This window comes from Patagioenas fasciata, chromosome 3, assembly GCF_037038585.1.
Source record: "Patagioenas fasciata isolate bPatFas1 chromosome 3, bPatFas1.hap1, whole genome shotgun sequence".
Taxonomy (NCBI): domain Eukaryota; kingdom Metazoa; phylum Chordata; class Aves; order Columbiformes; family Columbidae; genus Patagioenas; species Patagioenas fasciata.
Genome location: NC_092522.1, coordinates 38,443,391 through 38,459,030, shown reverse-complemented (window position 1 = coordinate 38,459,030; position 15,640 = coordinate 38,443,391). Strand labels below are relative to the sequence as shown.

Genomic DNA, 15,640 nt, shown 5'->3' with positions numbered 1-15,640 from the left:
GCTTGCTGGGGACCTGCAAAGGAAGCTGGGCTTCTCCTGCCTGTTTGGGAGAGAGATCTGTTTGCTTGGGGACAAGCAGTGGCCCCGGCAGGATTTCTGTGTGTGAGGGGGTGGCAGTCGTGCTCACAAATCCCTCTGCTAATCCCAGGTCTGGGCTCAGGGTGTCCCCTGCCCACTGAGGCACTGGCAGGCTGCCAGGAGGCGATTTTGGGATGTTTTCTCTGGAAGCTCGGGTGGCTCACAAGGGCAAAGCGGGAGCTGTCATACACTGTACTGTCTGCATGGTAAGGCAGGGGAGAAATGCTGCAGCCGGCTCTGGCATCATGGGATAGCACCTGCTGGGTTTGTGGGGCTCTCAGTCCCATGCAGACCTACCTGTCAGCCTGCTCTGGCTTTTCCAAGCAGCCAGATTTCCAAATCCTTCCCCACATCCTGCTGGCTATGTTTTGGCTCTGTCATAGCTGTAGGCTCCCCAGCCTGCAGGACCGCAGCAGAGGAGGTGGCGAGCTGTGCCCAGAACCCCGCAGGGACCTGCGACAAGGCACATGGGTTCTGCTCCCTTTAATGCGTGTCGGGGCTGGCAGGGACTACAGATCCCAGCATGCTGCTGCCGGCTTGCCTCCTCCCACACCATACCTGGCAGGGCGCAGGCAGGGATGCTGTAGCCGGAGCATTGCCGACAGCCAAGGGGCATGCCCCACAGGGGCTGGGGGCTCAGTGCCGGGAGCCCCGCTGCAGATGAAGCCCTGAGAGAGGTGCTGGAGCACCCCATGCTGCGCCGACCGGACTGGAAAAGGACAAGGCAGGCCTGCAGCTTCTCTGGAGCGGCTAATCCTGCAGAAGAGGGGGGAGAGCGGGGAGGGAAGGTCTCTTCTTGAGGGTCCTGGAGCTGTATCTGTGGGGCTGTCTGAAGGGAAAGTAATGCCAGGGAGATGGCAGGGACCGGGCAGGTGGTGATGGGGGAGAAGGAGCGGTAGGCACCAGGGAGGGAACAGCAGTACCAGGGACACTCTTGGCTTTCCAAGGTGACCCAGGAAAGGGCTGCGAGAGGCCCAGGGAAGCCGGAGTCAGAAATAGGGGGTTTTTAGTGGTGGTTCTGGTGAGAGAGGTTGCTGGATTAAATGTGTCTTTTGTGCTGCCATGCCCCAGGCATTGGAGGGAGGTGGGGAGGGCAGCGGGGGCAGACACAGCCCGCTGCGCATATGCTTCACTCACAGCCTGAGGATTGGGGGCACAGAGAGCTGCAGGCTCACAAATCCTTTAAGAGCCTGCTGTGGAGCAGCTGGGCAGCCAGCGCCAAGCAGCCTGGTCATCTCAGGAAAGCAATTTTCCCTTCAGAGGGAAGGCTTGCTGTCTCCAGCCAGAGGCATAAGGCCATGTGTCACAGACCCTCAGCTGAAGGGCTCTGAGCCACAGGTTTCCAAAGCTAGCTGGGCTGTCCTCTCCTCATTTGCTATCTCTGTTTGGCTCCCGGTACTGCAGAGCACTTACCCCGCAGCACAGCTGTGGGGTTAAAACGAGCACTGCCCCTGCCTGGCCTGTGTCACTCACTCCGCCATAAAATCCTCTGCTTTCCAGACGGAGAGCAGCCACAAGACTTGCTGCGAGTGGTGCTGACCTTTGCCGCACAAGATGACAGCAAGAGACGGGCCCCAAGACAGGTAATGTGGGGCTCCGAGCTGGGTGTTGGGGCACATCCAGGACACCAGGAGGTCAGGGATGACGGGGGGCACCTATCAGCTGGGGAACCCCCTCTCCTGAATGTTCACTGGACTACTGAAGTGTCCCTTCCACAAGATGCTCTCTGTGTCAGCTTTTCCATAGCAAACAGGCTGTAAACAGTGAACTTCTGGGTGCCACGTGCTGAGGAGCAGCCGGCCTCCCTGACCAGGGGAGGATCTCCCATGGCACCTCTGCAGTGTCACGGACTCCTCCAGCAGCCCAGGCTAGCTGGGGCTGTGGGGCAGGGACAGGGCAATACATTTCATCCTTCCTCCTGGTGCCTCCGGCTGTGGGGTTGGGGACAGTCAGAAGCGATGCCTGTGCCCTGCCCAGCGTCTCACTCCAAACCTCTCTGTCATCTCCACAGGTACAAGGCTGTCTGGCTGATCTTCTTCATCCTTGGCCTAGGAACGCTGCTGCCATGGAATTTCTTCGTGACTGCCAGAGACGTAAGGGCTTCCCTCCTGCTGCTGCCCATGACACTAGTCATCCCTTGTCACGTCTAGGGACCACAGTGTAGGAGTGTCAGCATGCCACAGTGTAGAGTCCCTGGGTTTGCACGCAGGAGAGACAGAAACATGGGTGACCTTGATGGGATGAGTGGTGCTGAGGTGGCAGGAGGTCTGGGCGTGGGGCTGGAATGGGGAGAAGGGCGGCCTGAGTGTGCTGGAGGGTGGCCTTGCAGCACCTTGGCCCCACCAGGATCCTTCTCTCGCAGTATTTCATCAGCCGCCTCGGGAACCAGACCAGTAAGGCTGACTCTTCCCCCAACTACCTGCAGTCCATGTTTGACAACTTCATGACTCTCTGCGCCATGGTGCCCCTCCTCATCTTCACCTGCCTCAACTCCTTCATCCACCAGCGGTGAGCGTTGCCCTGTCCTTGCCCCTACCAGCCCCCATAGGGCTGCCCAGCCACAGCTCATCCTCCTACCCCAGTACTGAGTCAAGCCGCAGCCCATTCAGTCCAGTCAAAGGCAAAACAGCAGCCTCCTGTGCTGGGATTTGACTGGAATTCTCATGGGAGAGCTCGGTCCCAGCCTCACAGGCTTTTTTGGGGGCTGGGTTTTGCTCACTGAGGCCCTCTCTTGCAGGATTCCCCAGCAGGTCCGCATCATGGGCAGCCTGGTGGCTATTGGGCTCTTGTTTTTAATCACCGTGATCATGGTGAAGGTTGCCATGGAACCTCTTCCCTTCTTCATCTTTACTATGATCTGCATCTTCTTCATCAACTGTGAGTGAGGCAGCAGGGAGAAGGAAAGGGGCACAGCCTCATGGCTAGTGCTGGTCTCTCTGAGAGAAAAGCGTGACCCTTGATGCTGGAGAGCCAAGGAGGAGGGGGACCTGCCCTGCCTCGCAGGGTAGGGGCCTTGGCTCCCTACAGACATGCAGTCCATCCCTGCCTTTGATTTCTCATTTCGGCTCATCTTTCCCCTTTGCAGCCTTTGGCGCCATCCTCCAGAGCAGCCTCTTTGGGCTGGCAGGGCTCCTGCCTGCCAGCTACACAGCTCCCATCATGAGTGGTCAGGGCTTGGCGGGCACCTTCGCTGCTTTGGCGATGATCTTCGTTATTGCCAGTGAGTAATCCCTGCCCTGCAGGTGACAGCCTTCCCAGAGCACTGCTGTCAACAGGATCTGCTGGGCTCATGCTACAGGATTGGGTGGGAGATGGCAGCAGGGCCCTGCTCCTGTCAGCCCTCATCACCTTCTTCCTTCTTCCCCCCTTCTCCTCCCTTCCTGTGCTCCCAGTTGATGCCCAGCAAGCCAAGACCTTCATCGGTTACTTCACCACAGCCTGTGTGGCAATCGTGCTGGCAATCTTCTCCTACATTCTTCTGCCTCGCATGGTGAGACTTTTGTCATCCTTGTGGGGATGCCGTGGGGACCTGGGACCTTTTGCACATCACAGCACAAGGACCATGGCCCCAGCCTTAGCTCCTACCAGCCTCTACCTCCTGGGTCAAGGCAAGCCCTCCCCTGCCCCAAAGGAGCTCTCTAGGATACTTTCCACCTCAGATACCCCAGTATCCTTGTGCTACTGTGGAAATGAGCCCCTGGGTGAGCAGGGAAGCAGAAGTATCCAACATAAGTGGAAGGAATAGTTTGCCCATATTGCCCATATCTGCCATTACCACCCGGTCCCTGGCAGCCTTCTTTCTTCACGGATGAGTTCCCCGTGGCTGTCTCTGCAGGATTTCTTCCGATACTACTCCATGAAGGACAAGACAGAGTACCGTGTGTACAATGCAGAGCTGGAGACCAAGAGAGACCTGATTAAGAAAGGTAAGGGGCTGAGAGGAGGAAGAGGAAGGAAAGAGAGGAAGAGCTGAGAAGAAGAATGAGACAGAAGACTGAATTAGATCTCGGCTTTCTGGGGTCTGCCATGCCCTGCTTGTGTCTCTCCCTGCAGATGAGCCCAACGGCATGGAGCAGAATAACTCAAAGATCATCCCTATCCACAACCCTGACGAGAAGCCTTCAGTCATTGCCATTTTTAAAAAGGTCTGTGATTTGCCCCTCATACCAGGGGATGGGCACAGGTGTAGGAGGGCAGGGGGAGAGGAGACCAGCCCCGCACTGGTCTCTTGCCCTGTGTTTGGTACCAGCCTCTTCTTTTATCTGCCTAGCTCTGGGTCATGGCTGCATCTGTCTGCTTCATCTTCACTGTCACCATCGGCGTCTTTCCTTCCATCACAGCTAAGGTGTCCACTGTCCTTGGAGAGGGAAACAGATGGGGTAAGTGTGGCTAGGGGTGGGGTGGGGTAGGAGGAAACTGGCAACAAGGTAAATGGGAGGAAACAAAGTGGGGCTTGAAGTAGTAGGGGTGCCTGAGGGGAAGAGGAGACCATTGTGCATGATGGTTTGTATGTGGGCACCAGCCTGACTGGGAAAGCATTCCAGTCCTTAGTGGGAAACCAGGGGGACTCAGACCTGAAAGAGTGCCTGGGGCATGCTGGGCTCATCAATGACCTTCTCCCGCTTCTGCAGATTCCTACTTCATCCCTGTCTCCTGCTTCCTGCTCTTTAATGTCTTTGACTGGACAGGACGAAGTCTCACTGCTCTCTTCACATGGGTAAGTGTGGAGAAGGTAGCAAATGCCCAGGCACTCCTCATCCCCAGGCCCCTCAGCCATGGCTATCATGGGGGCTGGAAGGAGGAAGGAGGTGCAGAGCTGACTCCCACCCTGTCTTTAAGTCCTAAGCAGAGATTTATGGGTCAGAGCTGAGAACCACAGTGTTGTCCTGTCCTCCTCCCACCCTTCTTTCAGCATGGCATGGATGAAGCTGCCTCCTCAATTTCAGCCTCTTTGTAAACAAACCTTCACTCCAGCTATGCAAACAGCCAAGCAGGAGCGTGGCAAGGAAAGAGGGTGAAAGACAGGGCAGCCCAAAATAAAACCTCGCCTCCACACAGGACACAGCTGCTTTAAAGAGCCTTGTCCTGGGAGCAGGGCAGAGCCATGCCACATGGTTCACAGAGCCATCCCCTGCCGTGTCCCCTTGCTCTCATCTCCTTCGCTTGGCTCAGAGCTGCTGGGGCTGAGTGCTTTGGGCTGTGATGGGGGTGGGTGAGGAAAGGGGCTGTCCGGTCTGTCTCTCTTCCTGCCCCTTCACCCATCCCCCCAAGTGCCGTTTCCCCCTGTGTTGTTGAGGCTGTTTGTTTAGAGAAGCTCTTCAGCACCATATGCTGTACGGTCTTTCTGGCCTGGCTTCTCTGCAGCCTGGAGCTGCTTCTCCCCCGGCCATCACTGCTGGCTGCCCTTGGCCTTGGCCATGAGCCGCATTGCCTAGTGTCCAGGCCACAGCCTCCGTGGTGGGATGACCCAGCAGGAGACGTTTCCAAAACAAGGCTATGTGGAAAGTCTGACTACATGTGGTTTGGGCTTAATTTCCCTGATTGGGGCCCCGCTCGCTCCTTTTCTCCTCCTCAGGCAGGAGAGGCTGCTGCTCTTGCCTGTTTGCCCGCAGACGTAGCAGCTGTCCTAACCTCAGCTTCCCCCATGAAGTGTCCCATGGCTCCACCAGCCCACGCAGCTCCCAAGGCAGCTGTGGGTCTCTCCTGACCCCAGACCAGTGAGCCCTGTCATCTGCAACCCTGGCACACCACGGGGGGGACCCCAGGCAGAGCCAGGTACATCTCATACCAGGGGCTGCCTCGCTCCCAGCTGCAGAGACAGCACAGGGGGACAAGCACCTCCATCTTTGTCCCAGCCTCCCATGTCCAGGGGGATCCAAGGAGACTTTAATTCAGTCCATGCCTTTCCCAGCACTGTCCAAAACAGCCCCAGCATAATCCGTTTCCCAGAGTGCTGGATTTCGCCCCGCTTGGCTGGGAGATGGCGTAGGAAGCTGAGGCGCTAGTTAAGCTCAGTTTTCAGGCCTTGAGGTGCCAGAGGGGATTTACCTCAGCCAGACTTGTCCTGTGTGGTGGTTTGTTGATGGAGGAGATTGCGTGAGCGTGCACGAGGCTCTCCTGCCTGCCTGTTGTTTTCAGCAAGGGCTTAACAGTCACTCACAAACCCAACTCAGTATTTTGGCTTTAGTGCTGCTGTTTTCCAAGTCATCTGGGATAGGACTTACAGGGCAGTAGCGAGACCTAGTAGGACCTCCTTACCACAGCAAGCAGTGATGCTGAGATTTGTTGCAGTGGAGAAGGTGTCTCAGCAACTTTGCCTTCTGTGTGGCTCCTCTGCAGCCCCAACACAGTAGGGACAGCCAGTGCAGCCCATGCTTTCATGCCACGGGATGGGGAGTGCCCAGTTCTCAGCTTCTCAATGACCTGTGTTTTTCTCCCAGCCTGGAAAGGACAGCTGCCTTCTGCCAGTGATGGTGGTCCTCCGTGTCATCTTTATCCCTCTTTTCATGCTGTGCAACGTGCAGTCCCGTAAATACCTGCCTGTCGTATTCTCTCATGATGCCTGGTACATCGTCTTCATGATCTTCTTCTCCATCTCCAATGGCTACCTGGCCAGCCTTTGCATGCGCTTTGGGCCCAAGTGAGTAAGAGCTGGGACCAGGGGAAGGTTTGGTTACACCCCCAGGCGGGGCATAGGGCACACGTCCCCAAGGATGGGTCTGATTCCTGTTTCTCCTCTAGGAAAGTGCTTGCCCACGAAGCGGAGACAGCTGGAGCCATCATGGCCTTTTTCCTGTCGCTGGGCTTGGCCCTAGGAGCTGCTGTCTCCTTCCTGATCCAAATGCTCATCTAGCAGAGGCACCCAGGGGGTGCAGGGACACCGAGAGATGGCTCCGCATCCTCCTCTGAGGCCCTGGACACCTTGGCACTGTGGGGAGATGACACCTCACACCTGCCCCTGCCAAATCACACTGCCACGGCAGGCATTATGCCCAGGGACGGTTCCACTCCTGCAGGGTTGGCCTGGCTCCTGCCACGCTCGGCTGTGTGATGCCTTCAGGCCTATGTGCCTTCTCCTTCCCCATGCTGTGTGTGTGTGTAAGAACACCCCAAGATCTCATAGAGGTCCAGCTGCCTTCCACGCTGCATAATTTCCCCAGCTCAAGTACAAAAGCCAATCTCAGCCTCCTCTGTGATGGAGTTGGAGGCTGGTATCCAGTGTTATTCCCTCTCTTGCCCTTGTCCCCAAGGCACCTGGGGACTTGCTCTCCTCCCCTTCCAGGGGGACTGGAAACAGCTCACAGCACTTCCTGCTGGTGAGACTTGCAAGTGGGGAGGAGAGGCCCGGCCAGCCTCGCCATTCCTGCTCTCTGCTAGGCGCAGAATCCCTTCTCCAGCAGCAATCCCAAGGACACAGAGATCCCTGTCCCACCCATATGAAGAGTCAACACTGTGGCTAGGCTGAGGGAGGAAGTCTCCACACCTCCCCTTCTCCCCCTCTCCTTGCCTTTGTTCCCTACATTTGTGTGTGTGTGATTCTACCAGTTTTCTTTCTGCCTCCTGGTTGTGTGACAGGAGGCCCCACCGTGGGCTACAAAAGGAGAGAAGGCAACTCCTTTTCCCACCCTGCCTGTGCTGCAGGGGGAGGCTTGACCTCTCCCATGGCTTTCCCATCCCGTCTATGTAAACGTGTCTGTACAGTTGCCGTTTTCTATAAAAAGACCAAAAGGCCTCTTTGTGTATGTGCTTGTGTCTCTCCATCACCACAGGGGAGAGGGCTACAGAGAGGCAAAGGCTGAAGGGAGCATTTCCCAGGTGTCCCCAGGGCCTCCTGTAGCCATTATCAGCCAGTGGAGCAGTGCGTGCATCCCCTGCAAAGGCTTTTTACCAGGGCCTGTTATGGCAGGACAAGGGGTAATGGTTTTAAACTAAAGGAAGGAAGGTTCAGGCTACACACAAGGAAGAAATTTCCTACAGTGAGGGTAATGAAACACTGACACAGGTTGTCCAGATAGGTGGTAGATGCCTCATCCCTGGAGACATTCAAGGCCAGGCTGGCCATGGCTCTGAGCAACCTGATCTAGTTGAATATGTCTCTGCTCATTGCAGGGGGGTTGGACTGGATGAGCTTTGAAGGTCCTAACCCAAACTATTATATGGAAGGCCCAACAGTTCTCCACTATGGGGATTTGGGCAAGATGGGAAGGGTGTGCTGCCCTCAGGATACACCACAGAATTACAGAATATTAGGGATTGGAAGGGACCTCAAAAGATCATCTAGTCCAATCCCCCCTGCTGGAGCAGGAACACCCAGATGAGGTTACACAGGAAGGCGTGCAGGTGGGTTTTGAATGTCTTCAGAGAAGGAGACTCCACACCCGCCCTGGGCAGCCTGTTCCAGCGTTCTGTCACCCTCACTGTGAAGACGTTTTTTCTCATGTTAAAGTGGAATCTTCTGGGTTCCAGTTTGTACCCATTGCCCCTTGTCCTATCGTTGGTTATCACTGAGAAGAGCCTGGCTCCATCCTCGTGACACTCACCCTTTATATATTTGTAAACATTAATGAGGTCACCCCTCAGTCTCCTCTTCTCCAAACTAAAGAGACCTAGCTCCCTCAGCCTTTCCTCATACAGGAGATGCTCCACTCCCTTAATCATCTTTGTTGCCCTGCCCTGGACTCTCTCCAGCAGTTCCCTGTCCTTCTGGAACTGAGGGGCCCAGAACTGGACACAATATTCCAGATGTGGTCTCACCGGGGCAGAGTACAGGGGGAAGAGAACTTCTTTTGACTTACTAACCACCCCCCTTCTAATACACCCACACGCTGCCAGCACCTCTGCTAAGGAGGCAATGCACTTGTGCCAAACAGTCCATCACTGGGGCTCCCCGCCACGGCGCTCGCAGGGCCGCTGAAGGCTGAAAAGGCACTCAAAGGGATGGCGCCGAAGGCTGCAAAGGGGAAAGATGGGCAGAAATGAGAAACCAAAGAGGGGGATGGACTCCACGTCTGCAGGGAGCCAAGGCCTCTACCCTGTGAGGCAGGGCAGGTCTCCCTCCTCCTTGGCTCTCCAGCATCAAGGGTCACGCTTATCTCTCAGAGAGACCAGCACTAGCCATGAGGCTGTGCCCCTTTCCTTCTCCCTGCTACCTTACTCACAGTTGATGAAGAAGATGCTAATCATAGTAGAGATGAAGAAGGGAAGAGGCTCCATGGCAACCTTCACCATGATCACGGTGATTAAAAAACAAGAGCCCAATAGCCACCAGGCTGCCCATGATGCGGACCTCCTGGGGAATCCTGCAAGAGAGGGCCTCAGTGAGCAAAACCCAGCCCCCAAAAAAGCCTGTGAGGCTGGGACCGAGCTCTCCCATGGGAATTCCAGTCAAACCCCAGCACAGGAGGCTGCTGTTTTGCCTTTCACTGGACTGAATGGGCTGCGGCTTGACTCAGTACTGGGGTAGGAGGATGAGCTGTGGCTGGGCAGCCCTATGGGGGCTGGTAGGGGCAAGGACAGGGCAACGCTCACCGCTGGTGGATGAAGGAGTTGAGGCAGGTGAAGATGAGGAGGGCCACCATGGCGCAGAGAGTCATGAAGTTGTCAAACATGGACTGCAGGTAGTTGGGGGAAGAGTCAGCCTCACCGGTCTGGTTCCCAAGGCGGCTGATGAAATACTGCGAGAGAAGGATCCCGGTGGGGCCAAGGTGCTGCAAGGCCACCCTCCAGCACACTCAGGCCACCCTTCTCCCCACCACTGGGGCGGCAGGGAGCCCCGGGCGCAAGCATGCCCAGGAGTGGTGCAAAGCCACACGAAACTGCTCTCCTGCCTCTTTCCATGGATAATGGAGTGGACAGAGATGGGTCGGGCAGGCAAGGCCAGCAGCGAGGCGTGTCCATGAGGGGGAATGTGGTGGGAAGGTGGGCCTGTTTTAAGGTGGTGGGCAATGGAGGGAGGAGGGTCTCCTGCCCTTTGTCACATCTTCTCAGCTACAGGTTTTAGTTACATTAAGCTGTGGAGGGACTCCTGAGAGCTGGTTTCAGGAGAAGCCCTGTTTCCAGGTGTTGCACAAGTGTGATGAGGAGCAGCTGAGGGAACTGGGGCTGTTTATGCTGGAGAAAAGGAGGCTGAGGGGAGACCTGATCGCATGGACTGTGCTGGTCTCTTCTCCCAAGTAGCAAGTGATAGGACAAGAGGAAATGGCCTCAAGTTGCACCAGGGGAGACTTTGATTGGATATTAGGGAAAAATTCTTCATGAAAAGGGTTGTCAGGCACTGGAACAGGGTGCCCAGGGAAGTGGTGGAGTCACCATCTCTGGAGGTGTTTAAAAGGCATTTAGACAAGCTTCTTAGGGACATAGTTTAGTGCTAGAGTTAGGTTAGGGTATAGTTGGACTCAGTGATCCTGACGGTCTCTTCCAACTGAAATGATTCTATGATTCTATGGGTTGGGCTTGTGTTACGTTATGAGGATGCCCATTTCTCTCATTGGAAGCAAAAGGACTCCTGGTAATGGTTGCTCGAGGCTGAGCCTGGGGTCATGACCCTGGCTTGTGTTTGTCCCTTTCTCTGCAGCTAGAGATGGAATGTGAAACAGAGATTAGTGGTGATGAGGCAGAGGAGGAGAAAGGTGAGAGGGAAGAGGTAGCATCCAAAGATGAGGAGAAATCCAAAATCAAGGATGCGGGCTCTGAGGAGGAGGAGGGAGACAAAGGCAATACGAAAAAGACCAAGAAAATCATGGATAAATACATGGATCAGGAGGAGCTGAACAAGACCAAACCTATTTGGACCTGCAACCCTGACAACATCACCCAGGAGGAGTATGGTGAGTTCTACAAAAGCGTGACCAATGACTGGGAGGACCACCTGGCTGTTAAGGTGGGTGCTGGGCCGTCCTGGCTTCCAGGGAGGGACAGAGGGTCCCTTTCTGGCCCTTACCACGTGGTTGTGCCTCAGAGGGACTGAGGGCTCCAGGGTCACTTGGTGGTGCCCCAGCCCACACTGTGATCCCTGTGCAGGTGAAGTGGCTGTCCATGCCAGCCTAGAAGCACGACAGGAGTGTGTTTGGCCTCAGAGAAACATAACTTGTCCATCCAGGCCTGCTGGATGCCAGAGAGCCCTGGCACATGGTGGGCAGTGGGGCTGAGGAGGGGCAAATGCAGACTGCTTTGATGCTAGAGACACTGCTGTGCCCCCAGTGCTGAAGAACAGCACTTCATCCTGCCCACAGCAGGTCCAGCAGGAAGGGGAAGCACCAAACCCACTGTTTTTCCTTCCTGGCTCTGCAGCACTTTTCTGTGGAAGGGCAGCTGGAATACAGGACCCTGCTCTTCATCCTATGCTGCGCTCCCTTTGACCTCTTCGAGAACAAGAAGAATAACATTAAGCTCTATGTGAGGCATGTCTTCTTCACGGACAGCTGTGATGAGTTCATCCCTGAGTATTTAAGTAAGCCCCCACCTGCCTCAGCCTCCAGTGAGGAGCTGGAACCCCCACAGCCTGTGGTTCCACTCCCAGTATAAAGCGACTGCTTGAGGTGCTAGCTGGTGTGGGTGCACAGCAGTTAGTGTCTTAGCACTTTTCCTCCTGTGATGAAGCTCAGAGCTCTCAACCTGACTCCTGTTTTCATTTCCCCTACTCAGACTTCATCTGGGGCATTGTGGAAAAAGAGGACCTGCCTCTGAACATCTCTCGTGGGATGCTCCAGCAGAGCACAATCCTCAAGGTGATCTGCAAAGCATTGTGAAGAAACTTTTTTCTCAGAGCTGGCAGAAGACAAAGAGAGCTACCAAAAACGTTTTTTATGAAGCCTTTTGCAAGAATCTGAAGGTGAGAGCTGGGCACCCTGCACCTGGAGGAAGGAGGGGCCCATGCCCTGTCTGCCTGAGGAGCAGGCTTGTCCTGTGCCATGTCTTCTCTGTGTGGGTGTTAGGGTAGAGGGGTCTTGTGAATGCCCTAAAGAGCCTTTCTGGGTAGCTGGCCCCTCTGGCTGCCCTAGGCCCAGGACTCAAATTGTTAGGGGACAGGCAGAAATGGCTTTGCCTTGAGGATGGCCAAATGCATGCAAGTCTCATCCTGGAGGCTTCGTGCATCTCTTCTGCCCCCAGCTGGGCATCCATGAAGACTCAACCAACTGAAAGTGCCTTTTGGAGCTGTTGCATTTACCATGCGTCCCAGTCAGGCAATGAGGTGACTTTGCCTTGAGTACGCATCCCATATGAAGGAGACCCAGAAGAGTACTACATCACAGGTGAGCCAGAGCTGCTCTGTGCCCTAGTGAGGTGGAGGTTACCTGCCTACCAGCCTCAACTTAAAGCAAATTCCTCCAGGTAGGTCTTGCTACCTTCAGCAGGCTCCCCCTGCTGAATGACAGCCCATCCATCCCTGGGGGCTGGGGAAAGGTCACCTAGGCCTAGAGCTCTGGCTGCAGCCAGTTTTATGCAAGTGGCTCTGAGAGACCGCTGCTGTTTGTCCTGCTGTAACCAGCTCTGACATCTTGATAGCACCTCATTTCTACCCCCAGGGGAGAGTAAGGAGGAGGTTGCCAACTCAACCTTTGTAGAGTGTGTGCGGAAGCCTGGTTTTGAGGTGGTGTACATGACTGAGCCCTTGACAAGCACTCTGTGCAACAGCTCAAGGAGTTTGATGGCAAGACCCTGGTATCAGTCACCAAGGAGGGGCTGGAGCTGCCTGAGGATGAAGAGTAGAAAAAGAAGATGGAAGAGAGCAAGGCCAAGTTTGAGACCCTCTGCAAACTCATGATGGAGATCCTGGACAAGAAGGTGCAGTGGTGCAGACAAGGGCCCCAGCTCATTATGTGCCTCTCATCTCATTCAGAGTAGCCTCTAAAGGAGATCAGAGGTCCCAGCATGTGCTGCACCATGTTCATCTGAGCAGTCAGGCTGTAGGTGAGGGGCACTGACCCAAATACATGCATTGATGGGAAGAGGGTAAGTGTGGGAAACATGGAGTGGGTACTGAAGGTGCTGGCTGAGCTGTCCAAACTAGTTTGTGCAGCAGCCTTAGGGCTGTTTGGAGGCTGTTTTCTGCTTGCTTTGTCTGGTCCGCAGGTGAACTTGGGGTATCCTGTGTGCCGTAGCTGGGCCCAGTCCAGGGCACGTGCAGACCTTGCTCAGTTAACCTTTAGCTGCATTGGCAGGTAACTATCTCAAATTGGTTTGTCTCATCTCCCTGCTGCATCATCACCAGCACTTATGGTTGGATGTCCGATATGGAGCACATCATGGTTTGGCATGATTACTGGGTGCTTAATAGCCCTGTCCCTCAGGCTGTGGGCAGGAGCCAGCCTGCCTTTGCTCTGGGAGAAGCTGTACCTCTGGGATCACTTGGAGGCCTCATCTCTCCCTCTCCTCGCCTCTCCCAGGCATGGATGAAGATGAGGTGACTGCAGCTGTCCCTGATGGAATCCCACCCTGCCAGGAGATTAAGATGCATCCTGCATGGAAGAGGTAGACTAAAATAGGAGGAAGCCTCTTCTGTCACCTGCCTCATATTAAGTCTGCTTAGGAGGGTGTCTGCTCCCACCAGCTGCTACTGACTCCTTGGTGGTGTCTCCTCTTTTTTTTTCATTTGGTTGGGGTTGTTTTTGGCAGGGGGCAGGAGAGCACAATTTCCTGTTTGTCAGTAGTGAGTGATTCAGGCAGCCCGAGGCCTGTCTGTACTGTGTCTTTCTGCTGTGTAGTAACAGCTGATGGAGAGTGGAGGTGAGGAGCCATCAGCCTTCCCCTCTCTCCTGCCCATGGGGTCTCCCATGTTCCCAGTAGGCATCAAACACTGTCCTTGTTCCACTGGGGTGGGAGAGCCCTTCCTTTGAGCTGCTGCCTCCCTGAACACCCAGGATAGGATGTTGTATTTCAGTTGGCTTGGTTATTTTTATTTTTTTTTTTCTCTTGTTTTGTCTACTGGAATTAAAATATCAAAGAATGTGGTTTACGCAGAGAGGTCTTTTGTGTTTCATGCCTACCATCCAGAGGAAGGAGTCCCAGTGTGTGCCTGAGTGTATTGGGCAGCTGGTTTCTCCCCTGCCCTGAGTGGTTTTCAGAGCGCTGCTTTAGCTTATCTCTACCCCTTCCTGCCCAGCCACCATCCAATGGGTTGGAGAAACACTTTATGTGCTGTGCAGGTGGGATCATCTCCAGCTGGGCAGCAGTTCTCCACTCAAGAGAGCTGCATGCCCCACAGCTTGGGAACAAACCTCTTCCATCTGCATGCGTCAGCTGGCTGAGCTGTGCCAGGACATCTGATCGAGTATCCCTGTGGCAGGAGCCACCTGCCTGTTCTCTGGTGGTGCAGAGGGTGGAGTGACAGCTCACGACTGTATTACTGAGCAGCTTCTCTTCAGCTCTTAGGCCAACCTGCTCTTGCTCTGTGCTCTAGACTCTACCTTTCCTCTCACTTTCAGCCTGTCCTTGCTGGGCTTCTGCAGCACTAGAGCATTTCGCAGTATCTGGGCACGTCCTAGCTTTTGCCTGTGTCCCAGATGATGGAGAAGCCTGGGTCACCACCTCTGATTCACCTGCACTTTGCACCCAGCTCATACCCTTCACTAGGGTTTGTCACCCTTGGCCACATTGGCCCTGGGGTTTGGCAAGGGAAAGGGACACCAAGTTGTTGTGTTGGCTCCTTGCCAGCAACTGCAGGCACAACATAGTGTGGGCGTCACCCAGCATCCATCTTCAACAGGGAGGGAGGAGGCAGAGCCTGATGGAGTCCCCTGTTGCTTACCCAGGGACTGAAGCCTGGCAGCTGTTTGGGTGCAGGCTGCTAGGGTAGTGCGGAAGCTGAGCTAGCAAATGCCTTCAGGGTGGTTTTCTTTCCCCAAGACAGGAGAAGAAATTGTTTGAAAGTAAGATTTCTTTTTGGATAGGAAAGTTTTGACATGTGAATCAGTAAATTCTTCTTTTTCGCAGAATCACAGAACGTTAGGGATTGGAAGGGACCTTGAAAGATCATCTAATCCAGACCCTCTGCCGGAGCAGGAACACCCAGATGAGGCTACACAGAAATGTGTCCTGGTGGGTTTTGAATGTTTCCAGAGAAGGAGACTCCACAACCCCCCTGGGCAGCCTGTCCCAGTGCTCTGTCACCCTCACTGAGAAGTTTCTGCTCAAATTTAAGTGGAACCTCTTGTGTTCCAGTTTGAACCCATTACCCCTTGTCCTATTATTGGCTGTCACCGAGAAGAGCCTGGCTCCATCCTCATGACACTCACCCTTTATAAACATTAATAAGGTCACCCCTCAGCCTCCTCTTTTCCAAGCTAAAGAGACCCAGCTCCCTCAGCCTTTCGTCATATGGGAGCTGCTCCACTCCATCATCTTTGTTGCTCTGCGCTGGGGTCTCTCCAGCAGTTCCCTGTCCTTCTGGAACTGAGAGGCCCAGAACTGGACACAATATTCCAGATGTGGTCTCACCAGGGCAGAGTAGAGGGGAAGGAGAACCTCTCTTGACCTACTAACCAACCCCATTCTAATATACCCCAGGATGCCACTGGCCTTCCTGGCCACAAGGGCACAGTGCTGGCTCATGGTCATCCTGCTG

The 15,640-nt window shown here is 54.8% G+C and overlaps 2 protein-coding genes across 10 annotated transcripts in view; both read left to right on the top strand.

Annotated features, from left to right (window-relative positions):
• SLC29A1 (solute carrier family 29 member 1 (Augustine blood group)) overlaps window positions 1-7,810 on the top strand; it is a 33,795-nt gene extending 25,985 nt beyond the window's left edge. For 8 of the 9 annotated variants that reach the window (XM_065834784.2, XM_065834785.2, XM_071806129.1 and 5 more), the window contains 12 exons: window positions 1,579-1,661; window positions 2,090-2,171; window positions 2,441-2,586; window positions 2,816-2,955; window positions 3,164-3,298; window positions 3,471-3,568; window positions 3,914-4,004; window positions 4,132-4,223; window positions 4,349-4,457; window positions 4,710-4,795; window positions 6,519-6,718; window positions 6,820-7,810. In XM_065834784.2, coding sequence (XP_065690856.2) covers window positions 1,633-1,661; window positions 2,090-2,171; window positions 2,441-2,586; window positions 2,816-2,955; window positions 3,164-3,298; window positions 3,471-3,568; window positions 3,914-4,004; window positions 4,132-4,223; window positions 4,349-4,457; window positions 4,710-4,795; window positions 6,519-6,718; window positions 6,820-6,931 — 1,320 coding nt within the window. In that variant the 5' untranslated portion in view covers window positions 1,579-1,632 and the 3' untranslated portion in view covers window positions 6,932-7,810. Of the gene's footprint in view, window positions 1-637; window positions 803-1,578; window positions 1,662-2,089; window positions 2,172-2,440; window positions 2,587-2,815; window positions 2,956-3,163; window positions 3,299-3,470; window positions 3,569-3,913; window positions 4,005-4,131; window positions 4,224-4,348; window positions 4,458-4,709; window positions 4,796-6,518; window positions 6,719-6,819 lie in introns of those variants that run through there. The other variant, XM_071806130.1, reaches the window with a different exon arrangement.
• A 1,941-nt stretch (window positions 7,811-9,751) lies between these two features.
• Window positions 9,752-14,092, top strand: HSP90AB1 (heat shock protein 90 alpha family class B member 1). Its single transcript, XM_071806133.1, has 2 exons — window positions 9,752-10,904; window positions 11,722-14,092. The coding sequence occupies exons 1-2, from the start codon at window positions 10,658-10,660 to the stop codon at window positions 11,823-11,825; spliced, it is 351 nt and encodes a 116-aa protein (XP_071662234.1). The 5' UTR covers window positions 9,752-10,657; the 3' UTR covers window positions 11,826-14,092.
• Window positions 14,093-15,640: the final 1,548 nt, after the last annotated feature.